The sequence below is a fragment of the Balaenoptera acutorostrata genome, chromosome 6 (genome assembly GCF_949987535.1).
Source record: "Balaenoptera acutorostrata chromosome 6, mBalAcu1.1, whole genome shotgun sequence".
Classification (NCBI taxonomy): domain Eukaryota; kingdom Metazoa; phylum Chordata; class Mammalia; order Artiodactyla; family Balaenopteridae; genus Balaenoptera; species Balaenoptera acutorostrata.
In genome coordinates, this window is record NC_080069.1 from 88,161,424 (window position 1) to 88,179,227 (window position 17,804).

General features: G+C 39.4%; 1 protein-coding gene across 1 annotated transcript in view; it reads left to right on the forward strand.

The window, feature by feature from the left end:
- LOC103020035 (phospholipid-transporting ATPase FetA-like) overlaps positions 1-17,804 on the forward strand; it is a 113,949-nt gene that overhangs the window by 50,987 nt on the left and 45,158 nt on the right. Inside the window, exons 4-10 of the mRNA XM_057549434.1 lie at positions 6,247-6,305; positions 10,309-10,422; positions 11,255-11,353; positions 12,980-13,041; positions 15,846-15,918; positions 16,284-16,354; positions 17,314-17,396. Of these exons, the coding sequence (XP_057405417.1) occupies positions 6,247-6,305; positions 10,309-10,422; positions 11,255-11,353; positions 12,980-13,041; positions 15,846-15,918; positions 16,284-16,354; positions 17,314-17,396 (561 nt within the window). The remainder of the gene's footprint in view (positions 1-6,246; positions 6,306-10,308; positions 10,423-11,254; positions 11,354-12,979; positions 13,042-15,845; positions 15,919-16,283; positions 16,355-17,313; positions 17,397-17,804) is intronic.

Genomic DNA, 17,804 nt, shown 5'->3' on the forward strand with positions numbered 1-17,804 from the left:
CTGTGAGCAAGGAGGTATTTGCTCAGAACCTCCTAAGACTGATTGCCTCCTGACCACCTGGCCTGACTTCCTTTTTCTCCCTCCCTCCTTCTTCCTCCTGCTTCTTTTTCTGTGTGCCACTTTTTCCAGTTCCCTCTTACAGAGCCCATTTTCCTTTTTAGTTTCTGCCATTTCCTTGTCTGGGTGCATCTCCAATTTTCTGTAGCTTTAACTCCTAAAACTTGAGATTGTATTACATCAAGATTGCATAAGAGCTATGTTTTTCACTCTAGCATTTGATTCAAAACTCTTAAGTACATACTTACAGGCTTCTCCTACTTTGACACTTCTCTTCTACTAACATCCCACCAAGGGATTTTCCATCACTAGACTGTGGCTTTTGTACCCTTTCTTCTTTACGGGCTGAGTCAGCTTAGTATATCCACAGGAGATAGCTGAAAGTTCAAAATCTACTTTGAGCACAGACAACTGTATCAGTGATGCTTATGGAATCTCCTTGACATAGCATAAGATAAAGGACAAAAAAAATATCATTTAATGAGTACTTTTGATGTGTCAGGTATTATGTAGACAGTTTATGAGTACCATCTCATTTAACCCTCATATTAGCATATAAGGTAGATTTTACTATCCCGTTTTACACATGAGGAAACTAAAGCCCAGAAATGGAAAATGACTTGCCCTGAGTCACTTAACAATTTAGTCACAAAGCTCAGTCTAGAACTGCTAACATTTTCTGAGCATTTTTTGATGTATTGGAAATTGTTCTTAAATGCTTTGCATACCTCAATTTATTAATCCTTACAATAACTTTATGAGTAGATTATTATCATTCATTTTACAGATGAAGAAAATGAGTCTCAGAAAGGTTAAGTAACTTCCTCAAGGCTATATAGCTGGTGAGTGAAAGATTGAGATTTGAACCCTGGAAGTCTGACTCAATTGTCCATGTTCTTTTTTCTTTTAATTGAAATATAGTTTATTTACAATATTGTGTTGGTTTCAGGTGTACAGCAAAGTGATTCAGTTATATATATTTTTTCAGATTATTTTTCCATTATAGGTTATTACAAGGTATTGAATATAGTTCCTATGTTCTTTTTTTTTTTTTTAATAAATTTATTTATTTATTTATTTTTGGCTCCGCTGGGCCTTCGTTGCTGCCCGCAGGCTTTTTCTAGTGGCAGCGAGCGGGGGGCTACTCTTCGTTGTGGTGCACGGGCTCCCCATTGTGGTGGCTTCCCTTGTTGCGGAGCACGGGATCTAGGCGTGCAGGCTTCAGTAGTGGGGGCACACGGGCTTCAGTAGTTGTGGCTTGCAGGCTCTAGAGCACAGGCTCAGTAGTTGTGGTGCACGAGCTTAGTTGCTCCGTGGCATGTGGGATCTTCCCGGTCCAGGGTTCAAACCCATGTTCCCTGCATTGGCAGGCAGATTCTTAACCACTGCGCCACCAGGGAAGTCCCGAGTTCCTATGTTCTTAACCACTGTGGAAGCCTGCCATATTTTTAACTCTAAGTCAACTGCATATTTTATAATACCAAGTTGCCTTGCTTCACCAAGATGTCTGACCCTTTCATTTCAGTGATTTTTACCACCCTCAGGCCAGCTCTCAGCACAGGTCCTTGTGAAACCAGGCCTTCGCTGAACAGGCTGTAGACTCAACCCTTAGTTCCCAATGAAGGATGCATTTTCCACAGTCACCAGAGGCTAGAGCTAGGTATTTGTCCCCTTGAATTCCATAGCCATGACTACTTCAACTAGACCATCTCCTAGACTCTCCTTGTCTAAGCTAATTTTCAGTCTTCTGAAGTTCTAACCTCTCATCCATAATTCACATTTTGTCACTCTTGTTTCAGCCAAACAGAAATAAACTTTGAATTAACAAGTGATGGGGAAAACACTTGGTCATCCCAGTCTTTTCTCAACAGTATTCACAAGCCCTAGGGAATCTTGAATTAATCTTTCATTATCTCATCCAAAAAATTTTTCTGCCTTTATTGTCTCAAACATGACTTGCTACCTTCTTTCCTTAAGCTTGTCTTCTTTTTCTCTCAGGCTTTTAGTTTCTTCTCCTAGATGGTTGTGCAAACTGAAGGTTTAACCACTTTTTTCGTTGTTCCTGCTTTTCCTTTTTTTAGAGGCATCTTATGAAAACCAACTTTCTAGCCGTCAGTTGCTCTTCCCTTCCTGGTGAAAATACTACTTTCCTTCTGCTTTCCTTTTCTTTCATAGCAGGTCTGGGATCAAAGAGCCAGAACTAGGTGTTGGTTAATTCTGTCCCCCACTTAGAAGTCTCAATCTGTCTCCACCAACTCAGGCTCTGAACTTTGGGATCTACCTGCTTTACTTTACTCCTAAACTCAAAGAGGGAGGTATGTATTTAGTTGTTTTGCAGAGCCTCAACTCCATGTATCCCTTGGGGTTGCTGGGCTTAGAGAGAATAGCCTGTTGCACCCAGATAAATTGCTGGGAAAACCTGTTAGACCTTTATTAAGTTAAAAAAATAGTTAGTGATATCTAGGATTAAATTTAATAAGAAATGTGAAATTCAATAAGAAAATATTAGAACTTTATCAAGAGGCATAAAATAATATTTTTGAATAAATTGAGAGGCTGTGCTGGTCTGTTGGGTATGGTTGGAGGGGCAAATGGCATGAGAGAGACTGATTTTATTCACCAATGCCTGAGCAAATTGAGTATGAACATAGTAGAAAAGTAGCCTGCTCGTGGATTGGAAATCTCAACATCAGTAGAAACACCAGTACTACCTTGGTACTCTGCCCTAATCAGGCAGCCATCTGGGCCCCTGAGAAAGTCCCTGCAGAAAGAGTATAGGCCATGCAGCAGCTCTACATCCTAGACACAGCTAAATTATCTGAGCCATACATGTTCCACTGCTTTGGATAACCTAAGCTATAATGGTTAGCAGAAGGTCTTGTATCACCAGATTGTAAGTAAGCCACTAACTAGTCAAAACAGAGTACAGCAAAACATCCTATCAGTCCCATCTCAACTTCCCCTATCTTTATTCAGCTAATCCTAATAATCACAAGAATGAAACAAGAAAGAAATGCACTAGTCCAGGAGAACAAACTATAAGCTGCATAGCTGGGTGGTAAACTAGCCCAGGGAAGACTTATAGCCACTTGTTTATGTATTGCTAGCAAGCTGATTGTACAGACATGATCATCATGCACAAAGAAGTGGCTTCCTGGGGACAAACCAGTCTCCCTCCAGGGATATAGTATGCTACTGGATGGGGGACTAATAGTGCAAAAAGGTCAACTCTCTCCAGATTAATCTGTGTAATTTCCAAATCTGTATACTCAAATCCTTGAGTAAAAGGAGGTAAACATCCCAGTTTCACCTTTCCTACAATTTGTGCCCCTTATATTTTCTGTAAGAAATTTAGTCTTGTGCTGATTTCATGATGTTTAGTAATTTTTGCTGACAACCAGAGGAGGAATAAAGGAAATTGCATGAAGAACTATAAAAGTCCCTGTCTTATCATTGGCTCTCTCCTCAGCTTTCAGAAGTCTACCATCTTAGCCCCCTGAGGAAAGCAGTGTGATTTTCCAGACCGGACTGTTCTTCCCGTGGGAGGTAGCTCTGCCTTTTCTAATAACCCACTTTCACTCCATCCACAGAATTTTAGTGAATAAAATTTTATTTGTCTTCACCTCTAGTCAAAACTCTAATCTTGAGCAGAGTGGACAAAATGATTCTGAAGTTTATCTAGAAGAGAAAATAGACAAGAATAGCCAAGAAGTCTTCTTTAAAAAAGAAGACTTGCCATCCATGTACAATGCTTGGTGTCAGTCTATCTATCTCTTGTAAAAATAAAATACAGTGTGTGTGTGTGGAAAAAAAAAAAAAAAAAGAAGACTTGCTATCCTATATTAAAAGTTACGGGCTTCCCTGGTGGCGCAGTGGTTGAGAATCTGCCTGCCAATGCAGGGCACACGGGTTCGAGCCCTGGTCTGGGAAGATCCCACATGCCGTGGAGCAACCCGGCCCATGAGCCACAACTACTGAGCCTGAGCGTCTGGAGCCTGTGCTCCGCAACAAGAGAGGCCGCGACAGTGAGAGGCCCGTGCACCGCGATGAAGAGTGGCCCCCGTTCGCCGCAACTAGAGAAAGCCCTTGCACAGAAACGAAGACCCAACACAGCCAAAAATAAATAAATAAATTAAATAAATTTTAAAAAAAAAGGGGGGTGTGGGGAGTAAGTAATGGAACTATGATTCATAAGCTTTGTGATCTCAGTCATGTGACAAAAAAACCTATTAAAAAAAAAGTTACATAATTTAAAAGATGAATGGAGGAAGGGATAAATTAGGAGTATGGGATTAACAAATAAAAACTACTATGCATAAAATAAGCAACAAGGATTTACTGTATAGCACAGGGAAATATATTAAATATCTTGTAACAACTATAATGGAAAATAATCTGAAAAAATATATATATGTGTAACTGAATAATTTTGCTGTACACCTGAAACTAACACAATATTGTAAACCAACTATACTTCAATTTAAAAAAAAAATTTTAAAGATGGATAGAACAACGGAACTTAATAGAAAACCCAGAATTATATTCAATATGTTAGAATTTAGTACATTATAAAAATGAAGTTTAAAACCAGAGTGGGATAAAATATTTGCAAATCACATATCTGATAACTGATTTCTATTCAGAATAGATAAAGAATGCATAGCTCAGTGATTAAAAGATAATTAACCCAGTTTAAAAATGGGCAAAGAATCTGAATAGACATTTCTCCGAAGAAGATATATAGGACTTCCCTGGTGGTTTAGTGGTTAAGAATCTGCCTGTCAATGCAGGGGACACGGGTTCGATCCCTGGTCTGGGAAGATCCCACATGCCACGGAGCAACTGAGTCCGTGCACCACAACTACTGAGCCCACGTGCTGCAACTACTGAAGCCTGCGCACCTAGAGGCTGTGCTCCGCAACAGGAGAAGCCACCGCGATGAGAAGCCCATGCACCGCAACAAAGAGTAGACCCCGCTCGCTGCAACTAAAGCCCTCAGGAAGCAACAAAGACCGAACGTGGCCAAAATTAATTAATTAATTAATTTAAAAATTCCTTTCTCATTAAAAAAACAAACAAATCAAAAAAAAGATATATAAATGTTCAATAAAACACATGAAAAGATACTCAATGTCACCATTAGTCATTATGAACATGCAAATCAAAATCACAATGAGATACTACTTCATATCCACTAAGATGGTTAAAATAAAAAACACAGTCAATAACAAGTGTTGGCAAGGATATGGAGAAATTGGAATTCTCATACATTGTCAGTGAGAAGGTAAAATAGTGCAACTGCTGTGAAAACCTTTTTGGCAGTTCCTCAGAATGTTAAAACTAGAGTTACCATATGACCCAGCAGTTCTACTCCTATGTTTATACCCAAGAGAAATGAAAACATGTTCACATAAAAACTCGTACGTGAATGTTCGTAACACAGGGCCTGACACCTGCTAAGAACTCAGTAAATGCTTGTTGAACCAATGAAGAATTGAAGAGGCTATAGGAATGTTTTATTCAGGACACAAAGATCTATTGATAATATACATTTTTAAGACTTTTCATAACATGATAATGGGCTACTTGTAATAGTTTGTAACACCTATGTGTTTTGATGTGATGATTTTGTTATGTGTTGTTGTTATCAGGCTGACTCCACTAAATTGCAAGTCCCTTGAAGTCAGGACTCTGCCTTACTCATCTTTTTATCTCCCCACAGCATCCATCACACTGGTTTCTGTGCAGTAGATCCTCAGTAATTATTTATTAATTCAAATTTAGTCAAGCAAATTTAGGAAAGGCTGCCTTGGAAAGAACCTCAGATATCTTAAACTATGGCTCTGTAATTAACTTATGAAGGAGGACTGGGTTTCTGTGTTTGGCAGTAATGTTGGTGCACACCAGCCTGTTGTCTGTGGAAACATAATCTAGGATTACTAGAAGCATTAATGGTGGAGAACTCCTTAGAAGTTACTTGTCCTCTTGCCTCCAGAAAGCTTCAACACTTTAGGGTTTCCATTTTTATTGTATTTCTTGATTCTTTGAATAAAGAGACAAAATCCTATTTGTGGGCAGATATCCTCAGTGAGAATGTGTGAGAAGCTAGTGAAGTCTTCATTAGCAGCCAGCATCCCAGGCTGATCTACAGAGGGACATCCTTCTCATCATTTCTCTCTTCTTTTTCAGAACAAGAGAGATATCTGCAAGCCAACAACAGAGAATTTAACAGTCTGTTTGGATATCCGGTGAGTATCAGGTCTCTAGCTATTTCAGGAGGGGGCTGGTGTTTTCCTCTAATAATCCCCGTTGTCAGTGAGGCAGGAAATTCTTTGTAGATGTAGATCCTACAACATAGGTTCTACTTTCTTTCAAGCTCCTATACAATGAGGGCTGGTAGAGTGAGGGCTCAGAAACCAAATTAATCTGGTGACCTAGACTCAGGGGAGAATGTGTCTCAAATTTTGGGTTTTATATATATCTTCTAGAAAAGAAATACTGTAGCTTGCACAAATGAAAGCGTAGTTCCACAACTTTCTTTTTTCACTTAGACATCTCTCTATGACAATACGTGTAGACCTTCCTAATTCATTTAATAGCAGCATAGTTTTCCATTGTATCAATATACCTTAATTTATTCAACGAGTTTCTTATTGATTATCATTTTAAATGTCTCCATTTATATGCAGGTGTCCCCTCCAAAAAAATTTCTCCAGTGTTTTGCTATGATAAATGGTCCTAAGTGAACACCATTATACTACATATACTTCGGCATATTTGTGTGAATATACATTATGGGAGTTTCCTTGAAGCGAATTGGCTGGGTCAAAAGGAAAACACATTAAAATTTTTGATACATATTGCCAGATTGCCCTCTAAAAAGATTATATCCATTTATATTTCTACCTATAGTAAAGACTGCTCACTTCTCCATATTCCTGCCAAACTTGATATTATCAATCTTTTTTATCTTTGCCAGACTCTTAGATGAAAAATGACATTTTGTTATCTATCTTTCCTTAATTTTGAGTGAGAGCAATAATCTCTTCATGTTAATTAGCCTTTTGTATTTCTTTTTATGGAAACTACTGTTGATGATCTTTGCCCATTTTCTATTGGATTCTTTTTTCACTTTTTAATTTATTTATAAATAAGTAACTCATGAAAAGATATATGTTTAAAAGTCATGCTCCAACACCCTATTCTTGCCCTCATCTCTGCTCCCTATAGGGAACCACTTTTATTAGTTTCTTGTATATTCAGCAGTGCTTCTTTGTGCAAATAAAGCAAATACAAATATATATTCTCATTTTCCCACTTTCTTAAACTATTCTGAACCTTATCAGTATGTCCTGGAGATGTTTTCATAATTATAATTTCATAATAGCTTTTTCCTTCTTTTTTCAACTGCACAGTATTTCCTAGGCAGATGTAGCATAGTTTATGTAACCATTTCCTTTTAAATTGGCATTGGATTGTTTCCAGTCTTTTATAATTACAAGCAATTTTTACATATATGTTACTTTGCGCACATGTAGATATATATATATAGTGCTATAAGTATATAATATATATACGTAGATATACATATTTGTAGTTTCTGTAGGATACTTATGATTTCTGAGTTAGAGAGGCTCTGGATAATAACAATATTTAGGATATGGCCATGGGAACAGGTTTCCCCCTCTCTACCTTCTAGAGCTACATAAGAAGCTCTATGGTGCAGTAAAACTAGGTTTTGGCATCAGACAGACCTGAGTTTGAACACAGCTCTAGTCTTTACTAACCTTGCATCCTTAGGCACATTATTTAACTTCTTTTCTTCAGTTCCCTCATCTATAAAAAGAGCATAATAATGTTCACCATACATGGTGATTGTTAGAGTTAAATATGGTTGTGAAAAAAGAAATGTTAGTTCTCTTTCATCAAGAAACTGTTACCCCTTGACAAAAGGGTACAAGTTTCATTCATCTCTGTAACTACTGTTCCCATCACAATATTTGGCACGTAAATGCTATTCAATAAACACATGCTGGATAGCTGATGAATAAATAAACAGGTTTGACTATTATGTACTTAACACCATTTCATTTCCCTGCCTACCCATTGCTCATTTTCATCCTATTTCTCTAATTTCTTCCATTCCTATTCCTTTTCCTCTTCTCAATCCCCTAGCTACTGATTCTCATTATATCCTTGGTCTTCTGTTCTCTATTCCCCGCTTTAGCAGTCAAACAGGTATCCCTGCCCAAATAAATAAATAGCCCAAACCAAAATCTGCCACCTCTATCATGCTAAAAGAACCAAACACTGAGGAATTTCATAGTTAAGCAGATGTTCTACATTCTTGAGATATTGCTTCTGGTTTGACATTTAAGAGTAGAACAAAACACTCTAGTTGCCAAGTTAGTAAAGAAGTACTGATATGTTTATCTTGAGACAGAATCGGGATAGCTTTTTCTTTGTTTTCTAAACAAATGCTACCCAAATGAATAGAAACCTGAAATACATTAACTATAAAATCAAATGGAAAATCAGTAGTGAAACCCAGCCGCTTCAGTAAGGCAAAAGGTCAAAAGAACTTTGGATCCAAGTATCAGAGTCGTCTGGACTTAGACACCGAGAAATTCAGTGTATCTTATGATCAAAGAAAACTATTTCTATGTTAGAATAACCTACTCTCAGAGCTAGAAAGGACCTTAGAGGTCATTTAGTTAGAACTCCTTTCAAGACATACCTGTGAGCTCTCCAGGATAGATCTTGTTTAACTCTTTTTCAGCCTCTACTAGTATAGCCCATAATAGAGCTGTGAACAGAGCAAACCTTGAGAAATGTATAGTGTTTGATTGATCATTAATTGGAAAATCATGGAGAAACACGAAGGAAATCCTAGTTTTAACCTTGATCTTTAAACTCCTGAGTGCTAAAATGTTTGACCAGCTTCTCTTCCCTAAGGAAATAGACCTTAGGCAAGGCTTGACTGGGTAGCCTATCTAGCCTTCCAAAGCAAGTTTTAGCCTTAGTACAGAATGATGTTGGTTCTCCGACAGAAGAGTTCAGATGTCTTCCCAAGGTAGGACCCAGCAAGAGATTCTTCACACTTGAGCAGTATCTGTATTTCAGGACTGCAGGTGGGTTTATTCTTTCATTAGGCTGTATAGGTGGAGACGGTGGGGGAGAAGCCCTGTCCTTAGGGGATTATTTGGTCTCATTCTTCTGCTTTTCTTGAGCTCTTAGATTCAAACTCTCACATCTTAGGTCAAACGACTGAAGATCCCAAAGTAGAAAGTAAGATGGTCTTGTCAACATTTTGAGGTCAGGATTGAAGAGGTAGCAAGTTCCCATTTTCACTCAGCAAAATAATAGCTTAGATGTAGGCCAAAACTATTCAGACCTCTGTCAGGACAGTTAAGGGGCAAGTGAGTCTCCAATGCTGACAGCAACCAGTGTAGGAACCTTCAGTGGGCTAAGGTTGAAAGACAGTAATTTGCTTTTGGCATCTGATATCCTTCAGCATTGAAAGCAACATGTAAAGGCAAAACAAAATGGGTTTGCCAGGCTAAGAAAAGCTTCATTAGAGAGCTCTGAGTAGAGCTAACACAAATGGCAAACTTGCCTGCTATTTAGGGCTGAGAAGGACCTTGGGTCATAGGGTAAGATGAAACTGAAAGATTTCTGATTCTAAGAAAAAAAAGCATTTGGATGGCTGTACAAGTGAACTGGGGCTCAGGGGACAGCACAATCTCAACTCTGCAAGTAACTGTGTGGTCTTGGGCAAATAAATTAACCTCAGTGCCTCAATTTCTGCGTCCTCAAAAGTTGATAGTATATTACTCCCTTCATATGGTTGTTGTGAGAATTAAATAAGTTGCTCCATATAAAATGCTTAGAATAGTGCCTTACACATAGTAACTATTCAATAAGTGTAAGTTTTTATTGTTGTTGATTTTATTATCATCATTATTATCAATGGCATCAATAAACAAAGAATTCTATTCAGGGCATAAATAAATCCTGCCCCTCCTAAAAATGTCCCATATTGATCAGCTCTGCCAACTTTGCATACTCTAGGCCTCTCTAGGCCTCAAAGAAAAGGGGGTTGGGAGAAAAACACTTCTTCCCTCCTTCCCCCACTATGTTGGGGAGCTGTGTCTTTTTCCTGTTTTATGAAGTGGTCTTGGTCCTTTTTGTTAAGACTGGGAGGTGGGGTCTTTCGTTCGTCTAATTGTGCTTGTGTTCTTTTACTCACAGAACAATAGCATCAAGACCTCAAAATATAATGCCTTTAACTTCTTGCCTATGAACCTGTTTGAACAGTTCCAGAGACTTGCAAATGCATATTTCCTCTTTTTGCTTTTCCTACAGGTATTGCCTTTTAGGGCCTTTTCCACAAAGTATTTTATCAGCCTCTCTGGGGTCAGGTTATGTAATCAGTCCTTCTCCTCCTTAAACTGAGAGATGTCTTCTCTCTTTAGATAACAGGCAAATGGATGGCTGGAGTCTCAGGCCAGTCTCCTAGAGTAGCTGTGGTCAGGATTAGCCAGGGTGAAACAAGCCTCTACAAGAGGAAGGGGACAAGGTCGCCAAGTCCCGAGTAAGGGGTGCTCCGTCATCATGGCTGCACGGCCACAGTTCAGCTTAACCATAAAAGGCCACAGACTTGACTCTTCACCCCAACCTCAGCTGCCATCCCATTCCTCCTTCTTGTCCCAGCCTCCCTGACAGAAAGTTAACACAGGGGAGTGCTGAGGGAGGAGAATGGTTTAGAACACAAGCACAGGGCAAGGAAGCCGAGCAGGGTAGGCACAAGTTGGGAGAGAGAGACGGATCATCTCATTTCCCCTTGTGCTGGAGGGGTGTGGGAGGTTATGTGGTTTTCCAGTGTCCACTCTTACAGCCCTACCCCCAGCACCTTCATTATCAGAGGAGAAATGGCTCTTTGCCATCAAGACATAGGTATTAGAGTTCAGGACAGATACATGGCAATTTACCATCTCCTCTTCTTTAATCCTTTCTTAGGAGGTGTTTACTGATATTTGGGTGGTTGTCTAGAGGCTGCAACAATGGAAAGCAACTAGGATAGTTGAATTTATTATAAATCTAGGGAGGGGGAAATGGTGGTAGGGTGGGGATTGGGAGGGAATACACTGTCCTTTAAGTTTTTTGACCCAAGTTTCTCTCCCCGTCCCTCTTTCAGTTGATTCCCCAGATCTCCTCCTTGGCATGGTACACGACTGTGGTACCCCTGATGGTGGTGCTGTCCATAACAGCAGTGAAAGATGCCATCGACGACGTGGTGAAGTGGCTTCCCGGGCCTCTAGTCTCTCACTGTACCTAGTCAGGCTGTGGGGGGGCAAGAAGGACTCCCCAGGACTACCTTTTGCTAGGAAGAAGCACTGAAAGGAAAGAGGTGTTTCCTTTCCCTATGTCCTTATCCATCCCAGAGGAATATGAAATTCCCTTAAGCCCAAGATTGGTGAGCCATACATGGCCAGAAAGGGGTAATGCAAGGCCTTTCTCTGTCTTCCTACTGCCACCTTTTTCCAGGTTTCCTTCCATCTCCTTTTTAATAACCCACCTCTTCCTTCACTTCGCTCTCTCTGGGTTTGCTCTCATCCTTCTTTCTCCATTCACCCTTCTCCCATTTTTATATTCCTCTTCCCTCCTCCCTCTGTCCCCCCTGCTTTCTCCTGCTCTTATCTCCTCTTTCCACATTCCTCTTCTCCTCTCCAACTCTCCCTATTTCCCTTTCCAACTTTCAGTTCTATCAGGTACACATAGCTAGCAACCCTCTGGTTTTAGAAAGCATCATGACATAACAGAGGCTGCCTCCTTTCCTGGCCTTGGAGGGAGAAGCTGGCTGTCAGTGAGTGCTGCATGGCTTCCTCTTTGCTTCTTTACAGCAGGCCCAGCAAGGAAGCGTGAGGGTGAGGAGCCAGCGTTATGCCTACTAGTGGGATTTGGGAAGTCCATCCTGTTGACCTGCTTGAAGCTTCCCTAAGAGAGTCCTTCTGATTTTGACAGGATAGATTTTTATACCAAAGTTTGAGAGCAGGGTGTTTCTCCAGCTCTTTAACTCTGTAACTCTTTAAACCCAGAATTAGCACATATAGTGGTTGAAATTTCAGTCACAACTCAGGTGTGCAAAAATATAACTTAATTTTCTATAACTAAACTCAATGTAGCTCATAACCAGCACCTCACCATCTCAACCCTTTTTAATGAAAGCTGAAAAGTAAACTTGCCAATTCAGGATAACCCACCTAGTTACTTCTGGTTTAGAACTCAGTCTCTTTAGGATAAATATTCTGACAAATTCAGGATTCTTTCTGCCCTCTTCCCAGTCCTACCCTTCTCGCAGGGAGTAATCTCAACTGGAAGGAGGGGATTTGTGTGAGTCATAGCATCAGGACATACCCTTATTTGTCACCCTCTTATTTGGTCTTTGAATAGACCTCTATTCCTCTTTCCTCACTGCATCCATGGTAGAAGCTTCTTATGCTGACTGTGGTTGGGGGGTGAGGGTAGCCGTATGCTTGTGAATACTTAACTTCCCTGCGCCTACCAAGGTGTATGAGGTTCTAGTCCTACCCCTCATTTTGCATTCTCCCCTCTGTGGCTTTTGACATAAGTTGTTTGTTCTCATTACCCCAGGCTTTGGCTCTTGATATTAAAGCCAAGATTTTGTCTCTTTCTTCTCTCTTGGTTCTTTTTCTGACCTCTATCCCCAGCTTCTCAGAGACAATCAGCTTCTTGGCCTGGTTTTTATGGTAGAAGGGCTTGGGGTTGGGAGGGTGAAGGAGGGGGGTGAGGGAGAATTACAAAGAAGGGGAACTACATTGAATAATACTTCAAAATATTAACCTTCTACGTGCAGTTTGCTTTATGTCTATTTCCTGAACTTTTTCTTGTGTAATTTTAGAAAAGGCACCAAAACGACAATCAAGTCAACAGTCGTTCTGTTCTGGTGCTGATGGATGGCAGGTAAGTCCTAGGGAAGCCAGTTTAGGTTGGACCAACTCTGGGAGAAGATAGGCCTTGCTAAAACTTGATGTGCTGGGTGCTTTATAAAAGTGATTCAGGACAGTGAAAAGAGCCTCAGTTTGGACATAAGAAGAATTTGTTTCTAGATCTAGTATGCCCTGAACTTCCTATGTGACCTCAGACCTCTCTGGGCCTCATATTTCTTATCTATAAAGTGAAGATAATATTCTCTACCTTAGAGGATGCTTATGAAAATGAAAACAAAATAATATATATTAAAGAAATTAATAAATTATGACGTGGTATTAATATGCAAGTGGTTATTACTAGTACAGTGGTCAGCATGGAGGCACCTGTCTTTAGAACATCAATCGATTCTACATGGCTTATTGACCATTCTACTGTAGCCTTTGGTTAGGACATCTTTTTGTTAACAATCTAAAGAAAATATTGGTGTTGACCCCATTGCTGTAGTGTTTGGTCATATCTATCTACAGTATTGGGTCAATGTTTGTATTTTTTGTGAGGTCCTGCAAAATTTGAGCAGTTTACCTTTGGCAGGAATAGAGGGAGACAGGCATGATTTCTATATAAGGCAAAATGTGAAGATTATCATAAGAGGTACAAAAATTATCATAGGAATTAATAAAAATGAGCAATCATAGCTGGCTAAAGGAATCAAGGAAGACTTTCTGGAAGAGGTGATATTTGTGCTGGGCCTTAAGGGATGGGGAAGAATTCAACAAATAGAGATTGTATGAAAGGAAAAGTGACCAGTGTTTGCAGAATCATGATTGCAAAGAAGCACAAATCTGAAGGAATTCAAGATTGAGGTCCAGGCTTTTTTCATGGTGACCTTACAGAATACCCAGGAGCTATATTTTAAAAACATATTTTTTAAATTGAAGTATAGTTGATGTTCAACATTATACAAGTTACAGGTGTACAATACAGTGATTCACAATTTTTAAAGGTTATACTCCATTTATAGTTATTATAAAATATTGTCTATATTCCCCATGTTGTACAATATATCCTTGTAGCTTATTTTATATGTAATAGTTTGTACCTCTTAATCCCCTACCCCTGTATTACCTCTCCCCACTGGTAACCACTAGTTTGTTCTTTATAAGTGTGTTTCTTTTTTTTTATATTCACTAGTTTGTTGTATTTTTTAGATTCCACATATAAGTGATATCATACAGTATTTGTCTTTCTCTGTCTGACTTATTTCACTTAGCATAACACCCTCCAAGTCCATCCTTGTTGCAAATGACAAAATTTTCATTCTTTTTTATGGCTGAATAGTATTTCATTGTATATATACCAGCAGCTATAGTTTTAATCATATGATTCTATTATGTGACATGCTTGGGCATCTAATTCTGTTATTTATTGTGTCTGCTGATTCTTACTCATGGTGGATTATTTCCCTAAGTGTTTTGGTCTGTTGAAGCCACTCATAAGATACCACCAAAAAAGTCAGTTGTGATTAAAAAGAAAATTAAAAAAAAGGAAGGAAGGTAATAGAAATAGAAAGAAAAGATAAAACTGAATGTATAAGAAATTTGCAAGGCTAGGGAGTTACCAAATGAATTTAGTCAAATGAACTTCCCAAGGAGCTTGAGCACTTGGATTTTATAAGATTATTAGAGAAGAATTTGTCATAGAGTGGTTTTAGAGTAGGAGTTCACAAGCAGGGCCCTAGTGGTTAGACTTTGTAAGCCAGTGAATGTCTGACTAATATAACACTTGAGGTGAGTTGTCTATATTCCAAAAATTGGCTTTCTTTTTCTAGAGCACATGAGTTTGAGCAGAGCTACTATTGAAAAAAATTTGTTTTTCAAGTTGTGATTTCTGTCACTTTAATTTCTCAGTAATTCTGGCTACAAGCACATCTTTAGTTGAAAGCCACATTTTTTAGCTATCAAGAGGAATGAGCCACATCTTCTATAAGTGTTCTCCCAGATATATTATTAAATGAAAAATGCAAAGTGCAGAAAATTATGTATCTATTATGTAATTTTTAAATGTTTATCTTGTATGTGATTATATGGATTGATACTTTCTCGAAAGAAATGCAAAAAATTACTCACAGTGGCTACCTTGGGGGAAGCAAAACTAAAATCTGGGGAGAGAGGAGACTTTACTTTTTCCTTTTACATACTTCTTTTTTTTAATTTTTTTAATTTACTCTTGGCTGCACTGGGTCTTCGTTGCTGTGCACGGGCTTTCTCTAGTTGAGGTGAATGGGGGCTGCTCTTCATTTTGGTGCACCGGCTTCTCACTGCAGTGGCTTCTCTTGTTGCGGAGCAGGAGCTCTAGGCACGTGGGCTTCAGTAGTTGTGGCTCACGGGCTCTAGAGCGCAGGCTCAGTAGTTGTGGCACACAGGCTTAGTTGCTCCACAGCATGTGGGATCTTCCCGGACCAGGGCTCACACCTGTGTCCCCTGCATTGGCAGGCGGATTCTTAACCACTGCGCCACCAGGGAAGTCCTTACATACTTCTTAATTATTTGAAATTTTTTTTACCATATGCATATATTGCTTTTACTTAAAGAAAAATTAATGTGCATGTATGTCTACATATACCTTGACAGAGTTTTAGAAAACTCTTATAGCCTTAAGTCAAGAGAAATGGGCCCCATTCTTGATTGTAGCAAGGAGTATCACAAACCCAGTTTGGTCCTCCTTTGAACCTTGACTTCATCTCAGCTTTTTTTTTTCTTCTTGATTGTCAAAACAGGGCTGTGGGGAAATTCTCAGAGCAGGCATGCAGGCATTCAAGGCTCACTTTCTTGCAGGATAGTGACAGACAAATGGATGAATGTCCAAGTGGGAGACATAATCAAACTAGAAAATAATCAGGTCGTCACGGTGAGTACCTCTTTGGGCTGTGGCTTTTTCTCTTTTGGCTTGAATAGGAACCCTTTTAGCAACTTCTGTGACCACTCCTTTTGGTGACCTTCACCTTCCTCACTTTGCATCCAGAGATCAACATCTCCTGTGGTAAGAAGCTTGTTCTTGTCCATTTCTCCCCATAGCTACAGGTAAAATATGACTAGTTTTTGGAGAGGGGGTGTGTGGTAGCAGTGATGGGTCCTAGACAAAGAAAGTAAACCAAATGTCTATAATATTCTTAAGATGAACATCTGTTCCTGAGGTAATTGCTTTTGTCACACTGTAATGTTAAAAGTCTGCCTTCCTGCCTTCCTTATCTTCTCTGACTTTTCTGACCACAGGCTGATATACTATTACTCTCTAGCAGTGAGCCCTACAGTCTGACATATATAGAAACAGCAGAACTGGACGGGTGAGTGTTCCCTCCTGATAGTCCATTAAGACGGTTGAGCCAGCTTAGAGTGATTTCTCACTGAGGGAGAACATGATGCAGAGAATGAAGTGCTAAAAGAGGCTAGAAATATCTAGATAAGATAGGAGGCCAGACTCTTGGGACCTCAAGTCTAAGGCTGAGCTCTTGACAGCAATAATTTAGCATCCACTGGTGCAGAATCTGGGCAAATAAACTCCGTATTCTCCATCTCTAAACTGGAGACATTCTGTCTGACTATCTATATTCAGTAATGCTGAGTGGTAGGAAAGACGTTAACAGAACTGTAAAATTTCAGAATATAGTTCCAAAGATTCCAGGGGGGAAATGAATATGCAGGTAATTATGTACTGATAAACCATGTTCTAGAAAGGATTTAAGGTGGAAATTCATTAACGTGCAAAAGCTAAGATCTTCGGAGTATAGAGGCCGTCTTCAGAGAGCTTGTCCTGTGGAGTTTTGTATCGATCTGCATCCTTACAACTTTTCCTCTTGGTGCCCACAAACTTTTTGAAATGTGCCTTCTTTTTTACTTCTGTCTCTGTGCATTCTTGTCGGCAAATGGTTAGGTGGGATCCCTTCATGGGAGGTATATGCACATTCTTACCAGGACCTGCTCCTTATTCTTGAAGGGAGCAGGTACCCCCTCCAGGTTGTCTTGTGTTGTTTCTTCGGCTTTCCTAGAGCATCTGACCCGCAAGATCTCATAGGTTGGTTAAAGTAGTTGATATGTGTTTCAGGGAGAGAGGGGAGCAAGTGGGCTAATACTCAGCTTCCCTGTAGAACCATCCCACCTCAATACTTTTCTTGAGAGAGGATAACAGTGGGAGTGACTCTCACGGCTCAAGCCTATAGCCCAAGCTCTATTGGCAACAACTGTTTTCTAAAGTAGGAGAAATTGGACCTGTGCTGCTGTTATGTATGTGCATTCTTTACTCTAGTGAAACCAACTTGAAAGTGAAGCAAGCCATCTCAGTTACCAGTGAGATGGAAGATAACCTAAAGCTGCTGTCTGCCTTTGATGGTGAGTTAGGAAACAGGTTTGCCAACCCAAATTTTTATTAGTAGATGTCTGGTTAAAGTGTGGTACATCCATACAGTGAATTCTATGTAACTTATTAAAAACGATGTGCAAGTTGATATTTATTCACCACATGGAAAAATATTCACAACATATTAATAAGTGAAAAAAGACTGCAATACACTATGCATAGTATGTGTAATATAAACCTGTTTTTGGAAACATATGTATATGAGTACATGTATAGAAAAAAACTTGGAAGGATGTACTGCAGAAGTTTAATAGTGCTTATTTTGAGGCAGTGGGTGAATTTTACTTTCTCCTTTCTCCTTTTAATGTTGTATATGTATTTACAATGGGCATATTTTACTTTACTAATCATGAAAAAGTCAAATTATTTCCATTTTGAAA